This window comes from Pelmatolapia mariae, linkage group LG16_19 (genome assembly GCF_036321145.2).
Source record: "Pelmatolapia mariae isolate MD_Pm_ZW linkage group LG16_19, Pm_UMD_F_2, whole genome shotgun sequence".
NCBI classification, from domain to species: Eukaryota; Metazoa; Chordata; class Actinopteri; order Cichliformes; family Cichlidae; genus Pelmatolapia; species Pelmatolapia mariae.
In genome coordinates, this window is record NC_086241.1 from 26,558,866 (window position 1) to 26,578,843 (window position 19,978).

Genomic DNA, 19,978 nt, shown 5'->3' on the forward strand with positions numbered 1-19,978 from the left:
TTTCAATTTCCACACATTACGAGCAACAGGCAATTCAATCAGATAGACAGAAACCCTGTTGCCACTGGAATTCTGCCAATATAGGACTGGTCTGCTTACATGCCCTCCTCTGTGCGCTTGGAGAGCGAGCAGCAGAGAATGGAAAGAGTGCTTTTCACTCCAGCAGCCTTAAACTCTAAGGGGGGAAAAAAGCTCAGTAAACAAACCCAGGAAGTATCTCAGGAGCTCATGAGAAATCCCACAACTTATGTTAAGAATGTTGAGTACAAGGTAAGTGGAACCAGCAACACATTGTATGTGAACACAGGCTAATAACAGTGTTCCTCATAAATGATGTACAAAGGAGAGTAAGAAGGAACAGAAACAATCGTGCACGTCAAAGTTTTTTGGGTTTTTTACACCTTTTGTGGCTCCAGAGGGAACTATGTGAAGTGATAAAGTGTCTTAAGTGGCATCAGCTGGGGCTAAAAAATAATGCAAGTTTATTAAAAAAAAGAAAAATGATCAAATTTATCTCTCTATTTCTTGTGGCAGGATGACAGCTCCTGGCTGCATTTACTGGCAAGTGCATAGCGAACGACAATTTCATTCCACCTTGTCTGCCAAGTTTTGATAATGTAGAGCAAAGAGTGGCACAACAAAAATCAACACTCAGTCTCGGCTGCATCTTTACATGAAGTACAATGATTTCTTTACTCAAACACTTTATACAACATCGCTGATTCATCTACACAAACACTTTTTATGTTCTATATCTTAGTGACGGTTGCATTGGGAGCAACTCAGGGTTCAGCTTCTCGTTCAAGGATACTTTGGCATGATTACTGGAGTAGCCAGGGATTGAACCACCAACGGTCCAATTAGTAGATGAGCAGGTTTACCTGCTGAGCTACCACAAACGCTGACACTGAGAACACTGATATCAGCACCAGTGACTGCTTTCTGGAAACGGATGTCTGGCCTATCACAGACAGGCTGGTATCAGCATATATGCTGTCAGGTACGCGCAGATATGACAGCTTAGGAGGCTGTGGTGCAGCGTCACAAAGAGTGTTGTGTATAACAGTACAAATCCGCTATGCAAACATCTAAATTATGTGTTTTCTGTGTTGTTCTAGTGTGTGAAATACACTGATGGAAAGAGCCCCATCATTTCCTCTTCCTTAGACAATGACTCTTACTGGATGAATATATAAAATCCACACTTAAATGTACTTAAATCACATTCAAACTCTTGTTTCTTTATTTCCCTAAAAGAATTATATTCATTCACTTCATTTTCGCCCCTGGTCCTCCACCTGCAGTGGCTCCACATCCCACGAGTCGGGCCAGCCCTGCAGTTTCAGAAACAATGACTTAACCGAACATGCATGCTGTCGCTCCCACACATAGGCTATCCTCGGGCAGGCATGTACACTCTAAAAAGTAATTCAGAGGTTTAGTAAATATCACTATAATTAAAAGTTAGATGACCTTGATTAAAACTCTGAATATCACCTAAGTGATTAGTTGAGTTTGATATACTGAAATAGATGTCTAAAAATGTAACAGATCCTTTTGTGTTAAATTAAGGTATTTTATTTACATTTATTTCAGAGAAATAAAGCTGTTTGAAACCAAGTCAAAACATTTAAGAGATTGGCATCTATACTTCTCAGCTTTGTCTTTTGGCGTCGCGGCACATTGTGTATGTTGGAGGAAACTGGACTTTTACCTATCAGTGAAAAAAATAATGAAAAGGTTGTTACATGTTCTTTTGTATGGGCGAAAGCCATAAACATAAGCTGTCACAGGTAAGTTGGGCTGACGCTGCTTGGGCCAAGTCTGTGGCTTCATACCATTTGGATGATGAGTATGGGCAGCATGTCAAGATTTTTTATTGTCATCTAATATAAAAGGCCCACATCACTAACACCTAGCACTGTTTTTTTATACTAATTAAAGCCATTTAGAAAATACACTTATACTGAGAGTAGCCTGATGCTAAGCGAAGAAAGTCCAGTCCTTATACCAAGCGGAGGAGATAAAGGTAAATACTCAAAGTACTTCATGAGGATTGATGTGTTAATTCTGAAATCAAGTTAACAAGATATTATAGTGCTTTATGCAAGAACAACATAATGATATCAAGCAAAGATTTAATGTTGGTTTTCTGCTGATTTTTTTAGATTCTGGATACAAATATCAGCTCTAAATAATGACCATTTTCAATTTTAATGTAAAATCTGAAAAACTAAAGCTATGAAGTAGATAAGAGAACAGAGAACTTGTTCCCGAGTAGATTTCTTGTGAAAAACACTTTTTCTGTGTCCAAATCTTGAAATATTGGGATAAAAGTAAGCTTACTCAGGTTCTTTGTTATGTCTACAGGAGGATGCTGATGATGTCTGTGTTCAAGAAGCTTTGGCTGAGGAGGTGATGAAGACTTACCTGTTGCAAAACCGAGACGGGACAGTCAAACCTGCTGATGTAGGGATGGTTATTTAGGGCAGAACTGTGCTCAGTAATCTCGGGGATCTCAGCAGAGCCTGTTGCTTTCAGGGACGAGCCTGTGCTTCAGATCTAAAATACCCCAAGAATCTCACATATACTTTTGAGGTATATCAAAAATGATTCCTAGAGTTGGATCCTGGATCCCTTTCAGTAAAGGTTCAGAAACTGAAAAATCACCTCTTTGCATTGTAGATGGCAACATTTCACCAAACTGCTCCTAAAGCATGGGACTTCTTAAATGGACGGGCATATTCATCAAAAGGTTTAGTTATTTAGTCATCTTTGGACCAACAAAATCTAAAATGTATATTTTTTATAAAGCAAAGGTAATTGTACTAAAAATGAACATTAACCTGAAAGTTGTTTGTCATGCAGGTCATTAGCCTGAGGGAGGGTCTGAGCTCGTCCTTGTGTCATGATGGTTATTGTGTAACTTACTGGGGGATAAAAAAAATAAACCATGAGCCTTTTTTATTGTTTTGTTGATTTTGTTTTATAATCTAAGCTCTCGTATTATTTTTGTGTTTGCTGTCCTGGTTGGCCATTTTTCCTTCAAGTGGGAAAGGGATAAGATTTTTTTTTCTTTTTAGTTTTTGCACTTCACTACAAGAGCTTTACTTTCAAGACAGTTTTTAGTCAAATTCACACTAAAATGATTGTTTTTCTGTATTCAAAAGCTATTTCAAAACAGTAAGAATCTCTGATCAGCATGTTTCCTTTTCAAAACGATACATCTATAGTTAAACGTTATTGCCATGTCTTATTATTTCACTGGTGTTTGCCGTTAGGTCACCTTCAATGATATGAAGCATCACTGTTGACTTTTCAAGCTACATGCATAATCCAGTTCAGTCCGAAGCTTTTGCCATCCTGGTAATGTCACGTGGCCGCAGCAGAAAAAACAAAAATGTACAAAACATCAGCAAATGAGGAAATATTTTCTATTTTCAGCATCGCGACATCAACATATACAACAACCATAACACTTAAAATTTCACAGATAAAATGTTCCTGAGGAATGCTAAATTTTGATAATTGTCTCACAACATTAACAAAGTATTAAGCACATAAGTTACAAGGTAGAGAAAACGAGTCTTAGCCTGACCAACCTTTTTTTGTTGTTGTTATTTTTTGCATTTCGAACATGGTAAATGGACTGCTTCTTATATAGTGCTTTTCTACTCTATGTGAGCACTCAAAGCGCTTTATACAACGAATCCATTCATCCAATCACACCCATTCACCCAAGCACTTTTTCTAAACTGTTTAGTGCTTATAGTCTAACATTCATACACATTCACACTCCGATGAATGCATCGGAGAGCAACATGGGGTTAGTATCTTGCCCAAGGATATTTGCCATGCAGACTGGTGGAGCCTGGGATTCAACCGCCAACCTTCCGGTTAGTAGCCGACCTGCTCTACCACCTGAGCTACGGCCACCCCGAACATGCGGCTCACACTTGTGACACACATTTTTAGGCACGGTCACGCTACTGCAAGTTTTTTTGTATTTTTCCCGTGTATATATTATTTTCTTGTTTTCTGTACGTTCTTGTTTCTTCAGTTTGCACTGAGTTCCTTTGAACGCCATATGTTGGTCATAACACAGGTACATTTTCACAAGCTCATTGGCAATTAGCCAGTTTAAACAGCTAACAGTTTTATTGCACATGCAAGTTGAGATTCCCAGTCATATTTAACAGCGTCTGATGGCAGGACATGTTGGAACTTTATTTTTATATTAAATGAGTCTCACTGTCAGTTACCTTTACCAAGCATTTCAGTATTATCTGCTCAATTTTTATGTGGTTTTCACTTACACTTAATTTCCTAATTTTTTGTTATATTCACTCAATTTTATGTGGTACTACTACTAATTATTCACGTCAACTTAATTAGTTTTAGTTGTAGTTATTCGACTAATAAAGTATATTTAAGAGATTTGACTGGTTTCCAATCTATTTAATATTTTTGAGTGCAAAACTGTTGGCATGTCCAGTCCAAAAAGGCAAGGCAGCGCCTGTATCATCTCCGACAACTGAGCAAGTTCAGGGTTTCTCCAGGGATCCTCAGGACTTTCTATACAGGTGCTGTGGAGAGCATCCTCACACAGAACATCACATCCTGGTATGGGAACAGCTGTGTCAAGGATAAAAAAGCTCTTCAGAGAGTGATCCGTACGGCAGAACGCTGCTGCAGGGCTGCTCTCCCCTCCCTACAGGACATTTACACCAGGAGATGCTGGACTAGAGCAGTTCAGATATTGAAGGATCTGTCACATCCCAGCAATAAACTGTTCCAGCTTCTGCAATCAGGCAGAAGGTTCCACACCATCCAAGCAAAAACATAGAGGCTCAAGAGGAGTCTGATCCTTCTGGCTTCACTACTGCCCAAGACATGTTAACACACTACTACACAATGTACATTCTCAGATTTCGAACTGTAAATTTCCAGATAATAATGTTCTCTCTCTTTTTGCACAGTCGAGGAGCGTATCAGGACACATTTCACTGCGTGTTGTACTCGTATAACTATGCACGTGACAAATAAAGAATCTTGAATCTTGTTGCAGAGATTTTAAGCAAATGTTAGTTTTTCTTTTTACAGTGTAGTCACGGCTGCTCAAGAAAGTTTTGCAATTTATTTTCATTTTGTCAGCTGTCTGAGATAACAACACCATCATTTTACTATTGAGCAATCCCCTCGCTTTCATCTTAAAAGTTTAGTCACTGCTAACCAGCTCGTTTCTGTCTTTCCCCTTCTAGTGTTTCCCTACAGGCAGGCTGTTCAGACTGCTGTTGCAGGACTGCTCAGTGTCATTCAGTCTTCCATGCCAGACTGGGATAGACTCTGGCAATGATGTCCTGGACTACATCTGGCGACAGAAGTTCTTGCTCTGCTTTGGAGATCCGCTGTGAGCTGGAGGGCCGCTCTCACCAGAACACACACATAACAGTACCAGCTGCCACCATGATAGTAGTGATGAAACTTATCCAAGGGATGAATAACTTACTGGACAGGCAGCTAATTTCTGTTCTGGTATTTATTGTCATAAAGCAAATATTGTGCACCTCTATTTACACACCCCCTGCTTTTCTACATCCACACATATAATCTAATTTGGCCAAACGCATTTCAATTCCACCCAGCTCCGCTATCTAGTACCACCAGAGTTTGAACAGCATTGTGTTCGCTCGACCAAACAAGCCATACCACACATACACACTTCACAATGAATGGATGATAAAAATCAACATCACCCTGGCCGCGCAGACTTGTGGGTTTTCTGGCACCACAATGTCCACACATGAAATCGAGCATTAGAAAAGATTACAAGAATGACTCGCTGTTTTTTTTTTTGTTGTTTTGTTTTTTAAAAACTGCCTGCAAGAAATCCAGAAGACTCAGAAACCCGATTATCTGAGGATCTCACAGCACTTGTTCCACTCAGCAGAGAGCTTGCTCCTATATAAACAGGAGAGAACAGATTTGCTAAAAACAACAGCATGGCAAGGAAAGAACAGCAAATACAGCAGCTCGTTCCCACACACTCACATCAGCACATCAAATGACAATGTGGCTTTTTGAGAAAACACAAACTTGCGGGGTCACATGCCACAGACACACAAAAAAACCTAATAAATCAGTCTGAGTTTTGCATGTAAGCAAAAATTAGATTCCAAAAAGAAGTAAAAGGCTTAGAAGAGTTCATCCTTTCTGGTGTTTGCGATAGCCATGGTAGGGAGTTTACAGGGCTGCTCATGTGAGATCATGGGGATTTTTAAAGTGGTACTCAAACTAAATGTTCTCCTTCCAAATTAGGATAAACCACTGATGGCCCACATACAGTCCAGGACATTTCCTTTTCCGTTTTTTTCTGGATCACCCTCCTAAATGGATCATTATCTACCCTCTATCAGGATTTGTCTTCTTTTTTTTTCCTGAACAATTTACGGGTATATGGACACCAGATTGCTGAAAATGTCATTTGAAAACCATGGACGTGACAACATCAGTCACCGCTGTTCTGATTTCAGGCTTTACACAAGATTTCAGAACCTGGTCAACAGGATTTGCACCTGGACCCACAAATGGTGTGGCTGCGTTGCATTTGGGCTTAGTCATGGCTGATGGAGAGTATCCGTGGCTAATCTAACAGGTGTGGCAATCTCAATCACTCCCGAGTCTCGATGCTTCAGGTTTCTTTCTGACACACCACCGTCTCTGATGTGTGCATTTTGTTTGTTAACCACTTGAATAAGAACCTGCTTCAAGACTTATCAAAAGCTTCCACTGAACATTGCAAACTCAGTGAAGAAAGCGGCGCTGTTGTCACTGCAATGCTAAAAGGAGACTAGGGATGGGAATCGTTTAGGTTTTATCCGATACCAGTACCAAACCGGTACTTTTGAAACGGTGCCAGTGCTTAAACGGTGCTCGAACCGGTGCTCGAACCGGTGCTTAAAGAATGGAGAACACACACTTTGTCCAAAAACCTCTCATGTTTAGCCGTTTTTTTGTAAAAAGATAACAATGTTAGCCTTTTCTGCAGCTATAGGGCATATATGGTATCACTCTTGGCTGGAAGCAGTGCTTAAACAATGGAAAAAAAACACAAACTTTGTCCAAAAACCTCTCATGTTTAGCTGTTTCCCTCTTTTTCTTTGGTCATTTTAGCCTTTTTGGCCAGGGTGAAGGGAATACCTGCCATCAAACAAGAAGACAGCCGCATGTAACTACGACGGTGTTTGCTAGTTCACCTTACATGCATTAATGTAATAATGTGGTTAGCCTACTCAACGTAAATTACACACGAACAACATTAAGCTACTCGCCCAGAGAAGAACGGCTGCTGCTGCCATCATCATCCGTCATCATTTCTGCTACACTGGCAGGGCTAGGGGCCAGGACTCTCCTCTTCGGGTTCTTGGGGGATGTTGCTAACTCCGGGTCCGATAACAGGCACCACACCCGCAGTAGATGTGCTCGGTGTGAGGTCTCGCAGCAAGCTATCAAATACGGTGCATTTCTCGGCTTTTAACAAAATGCTATACGTCGCCAGGTGTTTCATCAGATTCGAGGTGTTACCTCCTTTGCACAGTATCACAGTACCAGCTTAAAGCACTTGTTGCAGGCTGCTGAGTTTGCATATTTTGCTGTGAAGTACAGCCAGACATTTGACCGCTTCGCCTTGGGCAATTTTAATCTGTAGCTCTGCTCTAAAAGAACGTACGTACCTGGGCCCGCCTACTACGCTTGCAAAGGTAAAATGATTGGCTAGAAAAAGTGTATGACATCTCAGGGGAAAAAAAGCACCGAAATAAAGCACCGAAATGTGCTTTTCGGTCTGGTTACTACCGTTTATGTCAGAACCGGTACCCATCCCTAAAGGAGACACAACATATAAAGCTCTATTAATAGTGAATGCACACTATAGCTGACGATTTATGTGCATATTTGTACAGAACGGATTCTTTTGATAGAGGTTTGGTAGAGAAAAGGAGAAAACGGGTTTTCTGGAACATCCCCAATTTTGTCTTTGCTACAAACAAACTCAAAAAATATATGAAACACGCAGCAAATCATAGTCTGTGCTGTGCCTACTTGGTAATCCTGTCATAACAGCAGCCTCAAACCTTTGAAGAGGCACTCGTCAGTTTGGGTGGAGCCTAAGCTGGCATAGGTAACGCACTGGTTCTTTAAAGGAAAATTATAAACCAGATTCATCTGACCAGTTCATTGTGGTCTTTGTGGACGATGACACAGGAAACTGTTACCACATAAAACCCTGTTACCCAAAAAGCCAAAGTTAAATAACGAAGGAATGCATTGATTAGGAAACTATTTAAACAAAATAATTAATTGGAAACAGTTTAAAGGCAATCCATCAAGTATTAAAAAGGACTATATAGTGCAAAATTCTTGAGCCACCCCTCGTGTCTTTAGGTTTTACTGCCAAGCAGCCAGACTTTCTTGTCATTTTTTAAAGTGGTCTTCTTTTTGACATTGGCTACTTATTCACTCATTATCAGTCCAGTCCTTGCACCTGACCATTTCCAAAGGAAAGACTATTTGTTGATCCACTTAACACTGACTTATGAATCATTCAAGCATAAAAAAGGCATTAAACTCAAGGGATGAACCAGTCTTGTGTCTACACATAACAGCCAACTTAGCAAATAATCAATTTTATGGAAAATGACAAAGATAACATAGTTTGATATGCATAAAATAGTATTTTTGCACCAACAAGATAAAAGAGCAAAGCAAAATTAGCTTAAAATGTTGCAAATCTCATGGTGTGTAGTGTGTTCTTAAGGGTTTTGAGGAAACTGGACAAGTGGAGGACAAAAGAAGACGTGAGCTGGAGATGGACCCCTTGTCTCTTCTCCTAGATCTGTGTAATCTGCATATCAAGGATGGATGTCACAGAAAAACTATTTAATGTCTTGACATATTGTGCCAGAAAAAATATTTTATTCCAGCGGGTTTCTGGTAAAGCCCCTCCAGTATAAGCATGGATTAAAATAACAACAGAACATCTCCCATTGGACTTTCTTGTGTTATACTTTCAAAAACATTCACTTTTTTCCCCATAGCCGTAAAAGGTTGATGCGGTATCGTTGTCACCCTGCCGGGCAGGCAGGCAGGCAGCATGGACACCCAAGTTTGTGATTGGAATAACTCAAGAACAAAGTGACATAGGGCTTTCAAATCATAGGTGTATGCACTAAAAATGTTGGACGAGTTTGAATCTCATTGACTTGGACCTCGACGTCACGCATCAGAGGTCAAATTTTCTAAAAATCTTGTGAAAGCGATAACTGGAGAAGGAAGTATCTGCTATTCTATCCAGCACTCTTCACTGATGGAGCGAATGCCTTCCTTAATTTTTGTCTTACCCCAGAGGACGTGTATTCTCTTTATTCCAGCTTTCTAAGCAGCTGCTCACTGTTCTGTTGTGATGTTGGGTTTAAATCCAATAAAAACTACAAAACAAAAAAAGGTGTTTGAAAGATGCATTGTTTAAATCGATAGGATTTCACCTGCGCAGCATACGTTGAAAATGTTGTATATTTTGTTTCATATCTACCGAATACTTTCAGTTCACGGAGCTATGCTGCTGCATATTGTGGTTTATTGTCATCCTTCTGAAATAAGGAAGCTCAAATCTGGGTGGCAGTACATATGTGGCTCCAAAAAAAATAAACAAACTGCACGCTTATCTTACTATTACACTTTGCAGTCTATTGCAGTCCCATCACAGCTTATTTGAAATATATTGCTGGCATCAAATTTCATGTGAGCACATATTTAATTTTTTTAAAAACTGCATTCTCCTTTTATGATACAATTTAAGCAATCCATCTTTATACAATCAATGTTATCCTTTGAATTACAGTATAGTTTAAAATGGAATTGCATACTATAACATAAAGATTTCCTCATTATGGAACATGCCCCAACTATTAAAGTGGCCTCTAAAAAAGTAATCCACAGATTTGCTGTAGTTCAGGATTTAAGGATGAATCCCTGTAGAGGTTCTTCAGTGCAAAAGCTATAAATAGGCATCTTTCTCCATATAAACTCTGACATCTTTATAGGAGCGCTGACTGTACATGAGCTACAATGTTTAAGCAGCACACAGCCTTGTAAAGAAAAAAAAAAAGTAAATGGGTTAACAACAAAAAGGCAACATGCAAACACGTAACAGAGAGCAGTTAGGAGTTAATAGAGCTTAGTAGTCAACACAATTAAGTGTACCTTTAAATAATGGTGGAAAATTAAACTCATTTGCACGAGTGCATCTATTACAGATAAAGTCCACCAGCCTTGGACAAATGTGTTGAACACAATACTGACGTTGTAAAAAAAAAAAAAAAAAAAAAAAAAAAAAAAATATATATATATATATATATATATATATATATATATATATATATATATATATATATATATATATATATATATATATATATATATATATATATAAAATATCATCCATCCCACATTTGTCCAAGTGGGATAATAATACCAACAGCGGAATTTGGATGTTATGGGAAACATGGAAGCTCAGCAGAACATTAAAACAAGATCCCCTGAAACTATCAGCTGTAAGCTTATTACAAGCTCAGATAATGTAAAACAAACAATCTGAAATCAGTTTTTCCAAAGCTAAGCCCAAACACTTTTTTCCTTCCCTTCTGTTAAACAGCTTTGATTTCAGGTGTTTAAGCTGCACATTAATTCTTTATAACTTCATTAGTCCTAAATCTGCAACAGCTCTGCGGTTAGAAAAGTGTTTTAGGCCCGCATTCAGTATTTTACTAATTATATCATGTTCAAATGTTTGATAAACATCCTGTGCACAGGATGTTTATCAGACTGTTATATGAATGCTATAAGTCAATAAACAGGCGTTAACTCCATCCTCGCAAATCCACTGTGATCAAGTAAAATGGCAAGACTAAAATACGGAATATTCAGGCATGTCCCATGATGAAACAGAACAATGAAATGCAATAAATGTGGATATCGTAACAAAGGATCACGATTTCACTTCTTTTAATTCATAACTGTGAAATACGTCCAGGTGTCAGACTTTTTTCTGATAGTATTTGGTATTAAACCAGGCTCTTTGCGCACTGTTAGTTTTGCTGAACAAATGAGATTTTATGAGGCAAGTGAAAACAGAATTCTAACTGCAAAAGGAAAAATCTGGCTGTATAGCTATACTTGTGCTGAGCCCACAGTTGCTGGCACCACTGAAAAGCAACAAGCCAGCTGCTGTTTCCGTGCCAACCAGTGGCTTCACTCAGACTGAAGTGTTTGTCTAACCAATCACCAGCTCAACTTGTCAATTAAGTCATTCGGTGACTTGATTGTTGGAAAGACAACCAGAAACCACAAAAAAGAGAAAGGAAAAATATTTCACGTAAACACGTTTCACTTTTTTGTTTGTTTGTTTTTTCGCATCTAGGAGTTTCCTGACTCTGATTTAACCACAAAGCCCCCCACACAGTCACTTTGGTTAACATAATAAACTTGCGGTCTCAGATGCTTCAGATAATCTAGATCAGATCACAGCTGAAGGCAGAAGTGTTTACACCCTTTTAATGGCCACACTCAAAGACCCTCTCTGATCTTTGATTGTCTTGGTAGATCTGACATGAAGAATCACACACTTTGGGACAATCTGTTCTTGAGCGCTCACACAGAAAGTGATTTAAGTGGCTTTGAAAAGGGTCCCCCCCTATTTTCCATCAGAGAGACTGTGCCTACCACTGTTTGTGTGTGTGTGACACTTATTATCCTACAATTTCTATTACTTCTCTATCACTTTTGTTCACTTGATCGTGAGAGAAACGTTCAGCACCGGGATGCTTTGAACAAATATGTGTAATGTGCGTTATTGCGCGCAATGCGTGGCTTCACATCTCTGCGCAGACGTTTAAAAACAGAGCGCATTCTTCGACGTACCTGTTTCCACAGAAAGCTGTCCGTTTCGTTTAACATCCAAGAAATGGCCACGTGGATGGCGGAAAGAATAACTCCAGTGATGACCGCAGCGCGCATCCTGACGGGAAGCAGAGTGTAGATGACATGGATGAAGAACACGGTCCACCAGATCCCCTCCGAGGCACTTCTGGGCCGTACGAGCAGTACTCCGATCACCTGGATCACCAACACCATCAGGATGACCACATAGCACACGACCCACATGTGGTCCTGGTGAAATCCGTTCCTGTTGCAGATTACCATGAGCACGAGCGTGAGGAAGATGGCCACAGAAAATACCACCACGTACGTTACGCTCGGTCCCGATCTCCCACCGGAGCAGTGAAAGCCCAACATGACCGTGTACACCAGCACAAGTACGCCCATGAGCATAGTCAAGCTGCTCTGGTTGAGACGGAAAAAGTAGCGCTGGTAGAGCCGCTCCAACTTCTCCGACTGGAATTTTTTGGATTTGAAAATGTGCATGACGCTGGTGCAGCACGCCACGAAGGAAAAGTTTACTTCGGGCATGACCTCTTCCTCGTCGGTCCTCGGCTTGGCTCTCCGCTCTTCCAGACCCAGCTCCACGGACTTGGGTCTCACCTCGCCGTCTGGACGTTTAGATGACGCGCGGTTGTTGTCTCGGCTCTCCTCTCCATGGTCCTGCCAAGCCGACCTGGACCTGAAGCTGACCCTGCTGACGGTCGTGGAGGCTCGCCCGGGCGGCCGGTGGTCCAGATCATCCTCCTCCGTCCACCGGCTGTTGGTCCGGGTGAGCTTTCTGCGCGGAGATCTTGCTGAGTATGGGCACCCGTTGGCCACAGACTGAGACTCTCCCCAAGCTGATCTGTGCTCGGTCCCTCCCCTCAACCCGGGCGCACCGATTCCGGGTGGGCTGACACTGTTTGATCTGGACATAGTGGAAAAGTGGATGCAGTGACAGAATGTTATCTAAACAAATAGCCTATACGAGACAGGGGAGGGAAAATGAAGTTTTGTTCCACTTAAAAGAGGGAAGGGAACTATTTAGTCCCAAGGATGAGGCGCATTAAATGTCTTTTATTAGCTGAACTTTCCATAGCTGATCACGCTTCAGACAGCCTGAGGGCTTTGAATGTAAAATGTAAAGTTAGCAGTCAGTTTAATCGCCACTTTCAGAAGCAAACAGTCGTCCTTAAAAGCCTTTAGAAATAAAATGAAATCACCAAAAGCAATAGCCGAGAGTAGTGAAAAGCTCTGGGAATTAAAAAAAACAATTGAACATGCGCAAAAAGTCACAAGGGAGCCACGAGAGGAGGGAACATTAGATCCAGGTGGATTTGGCTCTACATCATTGGGCCCAATTAGCCATCATCCACGGAGGTTGCAGGGCACGCGCTGCAAATGGAATAAAACCATTACACAACTCGGATAGTTCCCCAGAGATCATAGTGCAAGCAGCAGCATCAATTGGCCAATTCGAATCCGTTATATGTGCAGACACGTTTCCTGTATCCTTGTCAGCGGTTTGCAGGCGGAAAAGACGGAGGTGGGATGCGATATGAAGGTGAATGCCATGTTGACGGGTCTGATCACGTCCACTCAAATCCTGATGCACCTGTACTGAGCGAACACTGAAGCCTGCTCGGCAGCGGCGGGGGAGCCTCACGTTTGGCCAAAAATCAGCATCACGATTCTCTCACACTTGCACTGAGCAGAGAGGAGAACTCAGCCGCTCCTCCTCCTTCTCCTCATCTGACAGCCACAAAAGACAGCTTCTCCGTCCATGGTTAAAAAAAACAAACCCGCGTTACCGCACTGTTCAATTCACCGTCAGCCGCTGCGCCAAATCAATGTCCAACAGCTGCCCATCACTGTTCAAATCCCTGAAGAGCGACCCCCCCACCCCCCGACTTGGTTTGCAGCGACACTCCTCCTGCGCACGGCCATTTCGCAAAGTGACTAACCGGTGCAAAAGTGCGCTCCCGGCGCCTCGGACAATCCGCTCGGTGTGCGTTTGGAGCGTGGCATCATAACATATTTACCGCTGATTGCTGCTTTAATGGTCATTCAACCAAGTTTGCTTCCTTTGATCCGCCTCTCCGGCCCGCTTCCATTGGAAAAGAAAAGGGGTGAGTCACGCTTTGACGCGCTTTCATTGGATGACAGCTCGGTCAATCCAAATCAGATTCTGCGCGACCCCCGGGCGCTTTCGATGAATGGGCGGGACTGCGCTCACAGCTGGATAGCCCGCATGGCACACCCCACACGTAGCTTACAGCATGGGTTGAATCTTATCTCAGTGACCCCCCAGCAGGTTGCCAGTTCCAAACTGCGTCCCCCCTACTCCAGAACATCGGCTCTAACAACAGTAACACAGAGATTTGTTCATCTTCAGCTGCCCGTGATCTATAGCAGCTTGAGAGACATTAGTCAGGACAGAGAGCACTGAAGGGGTTTAGCAGAAAGAGGTTTTAAAACCTTGTTTAGGGGGGCGGCAACCAATCTTCATAAACCTTTTATGTTTAATGAGATTTGACTGGTGATTCAATACATGTGGTTTTTGTTTCTTGGTGACAATTACATTCAAATGTAACTTATGCTTCAACTTAACTGTAAAAGTTCCCAGAGGCGTTTCAAGACGACCGCCCATGTAGCCAGAACTTCACTCATATTCCCACATTGTTCTTGCTCACCCTGGATTTGATCCACTTGTAATGGGATTTTCTTTATATCACCCTGACATTACTGTCTGCCCTTCATTTTACTGCACAGGTATGCCCTGTTGTCTTTCAGCTCTTCCACTTTAAAGCCTTCAAATGTCTCTGCTGCCATTTACACATGGGGAAAAGAACACTGTGTGTTAATGAATGTACTGGGAGCATGTGACAGGGAGCCTCATGTGTTTGCTGTGACCGGCTCACCTCCGGCTGAATTCCCTTTGCCCTTTCTGGAATTCTTTGAGGCACTGTTAACGGAGAGAACAGTGGATTCTATTCAGCGCTGTCCTCATCAAATGAAAAGAGACTCAGATATAAATCTGATACAAAATAATCTCGATCTGAGTTGTGCAACTGATTTTCTCAACTTGTCTTATGACTCCTTGTTCTGCTTCCTTGTTGCTCTCTTGCACATACCTAGCACAGCACACAGAGAAAAACAGCCATATTCAGTTCCTGCAAAGAGCCTGTATTTGTGGGTTTATTTAGGGAATATTGCTGATCTCCTTTTTTTTTCTCACCTTCTCAGAATTGCATTCATGAACATGTACTGCATGTGCTGTGTCATTCAGCTTCACCACATTTCAGAGAAAACCATCCTACCTTTTACAAGTAACTCCACACCTGCATTTCATGCCCAAAATGTATGCGGACACCCAAACTGTATTTCATGTGATTGCTATTTACCCCATAACAGGTGCTCATTATTAGCCCTGGATATCTCGCTTCTGATCATTTATCTCTACCCATCCTCTTCACATCCTCTCTCAGCCCATACATAAATCACCTCTTTGGCCTTTCTCTTTTCCTTTTTGCTTCACCATCTTCAATAGTTTAACCTACTAATCCTGCCCATCCGTATTGCTCCCAGCCCAAATCTCAGCATCTTTGTCTCAGCTGCTTCCAGCTCTACCTGCCTTTTCATCAGTGGCACCCTCCCCAACTCGTCTAGCTGGATAACTAACTCCCTCTCACTCCCGCTGGTACAAATCACTCCTATTCTTCACTCCTGACTCCTCAGTCTCCTCCCCATCCAGCTTGGATTCTTTTCTTCATTTGTCCTCAGCACCCACCTTGACATTTAAAGTCAACCAGATTAACCACCGCTAGTCCTACTACCTTGCCTCCCTCTCATGTATGCTCCCATGCCCACTAGGATTTTCATTTCTATTCTCTCCACCTGCTCCATACCTGCAGCCAGAGTCTCTCTTATTTTCTCCCAGCTCTCCCTGCAGTCCATCTGCATCTACCAAGGAATTCTAATTCCATCTGTTCTAGACATCTATCCTCTATAGGCATTTAGACAGACTTTTAATTGAAATGGTATGAAACAGAGTCCAATCTATACAAAGTGTATAAGGAATGGCCTTCATATTTTACATAGTGTATTTTTACCTATAAAATACATGATCAACTTAGGAACAATAAGAACTTCTCTTAACGAGTATAAGGTCACTAAAACACTGAATTAAAATTAGCCTGAGTTTAAATCTCTGGCTTAAAAGATGGAATATAATGTGCATAACTAATGCTTAAATATTGCTTACATTTTTGGGGGGTAAAACTTGCCAGATGCCCTTCTTCATGCAAAGGGACTTGTGTCAGGTAGTTTTGCTTTTACTTCAGAAAAGAATGCAAACATATTTTTCACTGTTGTCTGGGTTGGCTAAGATGTTGCTGAAAAGCATCCCAATTAGTTAAAAACTGTAAACACTGCTAAACGTTCTCACAGCAGGGCCTTCAAGCACAGAACTGTTTGCTAGTGGCTGCTTCTTTATCCGAATACAAATCAAGCCGAGTTTGTGCAAACTATGGCCAGTGCATTTGAATCATTTTGATTTACAAATTTCTACAGCCTGTGCGTGTCAATGTTCCCTGTTATTTTATCTGATATTACAGAGCTTTCAACTTCAAGTTACCCTGGCTGAGTCATCCAACATTATCGATTGTTCCAGTTAAAGCCAAATGTCTTAATTTGAACTGAAATTAGCAATGCTCTTAATCCTCTAAAGAGCAAACAAATAACCGAGAAGTTGCAAAGTTAAATCGTGGCTAATAATATACAGTTAGAATATCCACATTCGTTTCACAGTGATTACAACCACACACACTTGTGTTCCTGGCTGATTTGACACAGAACACTACTGCCATCACCTGAGCGTGAAATTGAACATTTTACACAGCGTGGGCAAAGGCGTAGTCACACTCATACTAAGAAACAATTTTTTTAAAATGAAAAACTATTGTTTCAAGGCTCCAATAACCCTGTGACCCTCAATTGGATAAATGGTTAAGAAAATCAATGGATGGGTGTGTTTTTGTCTTTCATTTAAATCCAGAGTAGTTACTGAGATATTTTACATGCAGAGCTTTTACTTGCGTTTCTCTTTCTTTTTTTCTTTTTTTTAACTCTCACTTCTCACCCTCATAGGCAGCTCTTCAGATGTTATATCATAGCCAATTAAATCTGAACTGAAAAGCACAACTCAACTTGTAAGCCAAAACAGCCTTTCAAGTATACAGGTAGTTTCAGTTTCACCATGACAACTGTGCAAATTCAATTGGGATCTTTTGATACTTTATGACTCCATTCTCAGCCACCAAACAGACAGTGAGAAGCCACTATCGTGTTTAAGGGGAAAAATCTGTGAAGTCCTCATGTGTGTGAATTTCCAATAGAGACGGTCAAAAGTAAACGTGATGAGAAAGAAACGAGAGAGAAATGAGTCACCCAGGACATGCAGCTAGCAGAGGGATGACTCTAACCTGATCCCGGTGCACTGAATTACTGCCACGGCTTGTTCAGCAACACAAAGAGGAATAATCAAAACTCAACCCTGTTTCAATTAGAGGCAGCGTTTGAGGCAGCAGAAAACCAGCCTCGGTGAGCAGCAGCACTGATCCACTGAATCGGTTATTATGTGCTGTGCTGATGCTTTGCTGAACATCATAACGCCCACATAAACCATTCGCTGTTGTCTAAAATAACGTCAGTTATTTCAGACTTACAGGGGATGTGTCGGCTGAATTGAGTAAAGACGCAGAACGACGTAAGAGGGCGAAACACAAAGATACTGTGTCGTGAAGAAGTGACACCACGGTGAAGAGGCCCTCACCCACAGGAGGAGAATTCAGTCTGCGCTGGTTTCTCTGTCTCTCTTTTTCTCGGAAAGGAGAAAATAAGGAGGACTGCAGTGTTGTGTGACTCATCCTGGTGTAGAGAGCAGCCTTTACAGTCTCACCTGTACGAACACACGCACACACACAAACACACAGCCCTACATATACAGTCAGAGATACTATCTGTTTATCCAATAAATTAAGTTCACACTCACTTACTAGAGTATCTCAGATATGAGGTTTTAAATCCCAGCCACATAGTCTTTGTGAACTCTTGCATTAGATAGAATAACATTAGACAGTCTTAACCTCCTGGGACCTGGCGTCCACATATGCGGACATCACATTTTGGGTTGTCTAGACCACAATACTAAATTTTGCTATACAAGGGCCCGATATCCACTTATGAGGACACTACACTGCCACCTGAAATGTTTCTTGTTTCATGCATTGTTCTGAAATCTTTTACTTTTTTGACTTTGTTACAGGCGTATGTCTTCCTGCAACTGTTAGCAGCACATCAAATGAACCATATTACTCAAAGGGGCACAATTGTTGTTTCTCATTTTGTTTTTGTACTCAGGAAAAATGCTGCTGTGTTCAGACACCAAATAAAGAGTTTTGCACATCATTACTCAATTGTGACTTTATAATGTTCTATCGAAATTTAAAACAAATGTCCTCAGGTGGATATCATTTTTCTCAGAAACTACATCAGGTAAAAAGATAATTCTTTGTTTTTCCATTCATCAGGTCTCAATCAGCCCAAATAGCAAAGAGATATTAAAATTTCATGCCATGAAAAAGTTCGGGTCTTAGTAGGTTAAAGTGTGTTATTATGGGCTAGCAAGTATCAATACTTAGGTTTTGGTTGTATTGGCTAAAATGTGTACCTTTAGAGAAAGATGTAAGTATAGGGGATCTAACATTGTTAAAGCTGATATTTCTGATGATGTTGAGGTAAAAAAAAAATCTCGTATTCAGCTGTCATCAACAATTTTAACACTTGTAGCAGTTCACAGGGCCCTTTGCTGTTGCTAAGTAATGGCATTTACATACACATCTTGCAGAAAGTTTTTGTTGTTGTTGTTGTCTAAGGAGCTTGGAAAGAAAAGCGTCTGGACTTCTTAAAGTTGCTTGAAGACGTTTCACCTCTCATCCGAGAAGCTTCTTCAGTTCTAAGGTCAAATGGCCGAGAGTCCCAGATTTAAATCTGGGACTCTCGGCCAGATTTAAATCTGGGACTCTCGGCCATTTGACCTTAGAACTGAAGAAGCTTCTCGGATGAGAGGTGAAACGTCTTCAAGCAACTTTAAGAAGTCCAGACGCTTTTCTTTCCAAGCTCCTTAGACTACGATGACCTGGATGACTGAGAACCTTCACAGACATGTTGTTGTTGTTGTTGTTTTTTTCCAGGACATAATAAAAAATCATGTGGTCCTTACCAGGTCTGAAAGGTAAATATAATGTCAGATAAACTACAAAACATTATATATTATATTGTTACATTGTGTCATTAGTTATTTAACAGAAACTAAGCCAAGCAGAAGCTTTGTGTGAAAAACTAACTGCTCCCCATCAACACCTTGTACAACACTTTAAGCAGCACCAAGTTGAATGATTGGTTTCCTGTATGGCTTTATCAGTCTCTCACATGATTGCGGAGGAATTTTGGCCCTCTCTTTTTTTACAACGTCGCTTCAGTGCATTGAAATTTGCAGGCATTCGTTCGTTCACAGCCCTCTGAAGGTTGCAGCACAGCCTTTCACAAACTGACATTGTGTTGGCACACACCTGAATGCTTCAGAGCTGCAAACTGTGAAATTATGATCTGTTAATTAAGTGCATTTGCTTAGCAGTCCCTGCTACTTACCTCTTAATTCCTGCTGAAGCTTTAAAAGTTTACTTTGGTTTTCACACACTGCTTCTGTAACCTGGCTTTTTGTAAAAGAAAGAAATAATCACATGGTGTAAAATGTCATGTCAGGTTGTATTTACTTATTATTTTTTTTTTTAGATCTGGTAAGGACCATTTTGCCCTTATGTGGAGTTTGTACTTTGTTTTTACCCTGACTGTATATATAGAAATACCTTTTTTTTCTGTTTGCTTTTAACAGATATCTTACACTACCACCTGGGGCTGTAAGGTTTGAGAGATTTTGCAG

The 19,978-nt window shown here is 41.0% G+C and overlaps 1 protein-coding gene across 2 annotated transcripts in view; it reads right to left on the minus strand.

The window, feature by feature from the left end:
• adcy5 (adenylate cyclase 5) overlaps positions 1 to 13,983 on the minus strand; it is a 93,338-nt gene extending 79,355 nt beyond the window's left edge. For both annotated transcript variants that reach the window (XM_063497019.1, XM_063497018.1), the window contains exon 1: positions 11,977 to 13,983. In XM_063497019.1, the coding sequence (XP_063353089.1) occupies positions 11,977 to 12,912 (936 nt within the window). In that variant the 5' untranslated portion in view covers positions 12,913 to 13,983. The remainder of the gene's footprint in view (positions 1 to 11,976) is intronic.
• Positions 13,984 to 19,978: the final 5,995 nt, after the last annotated feature.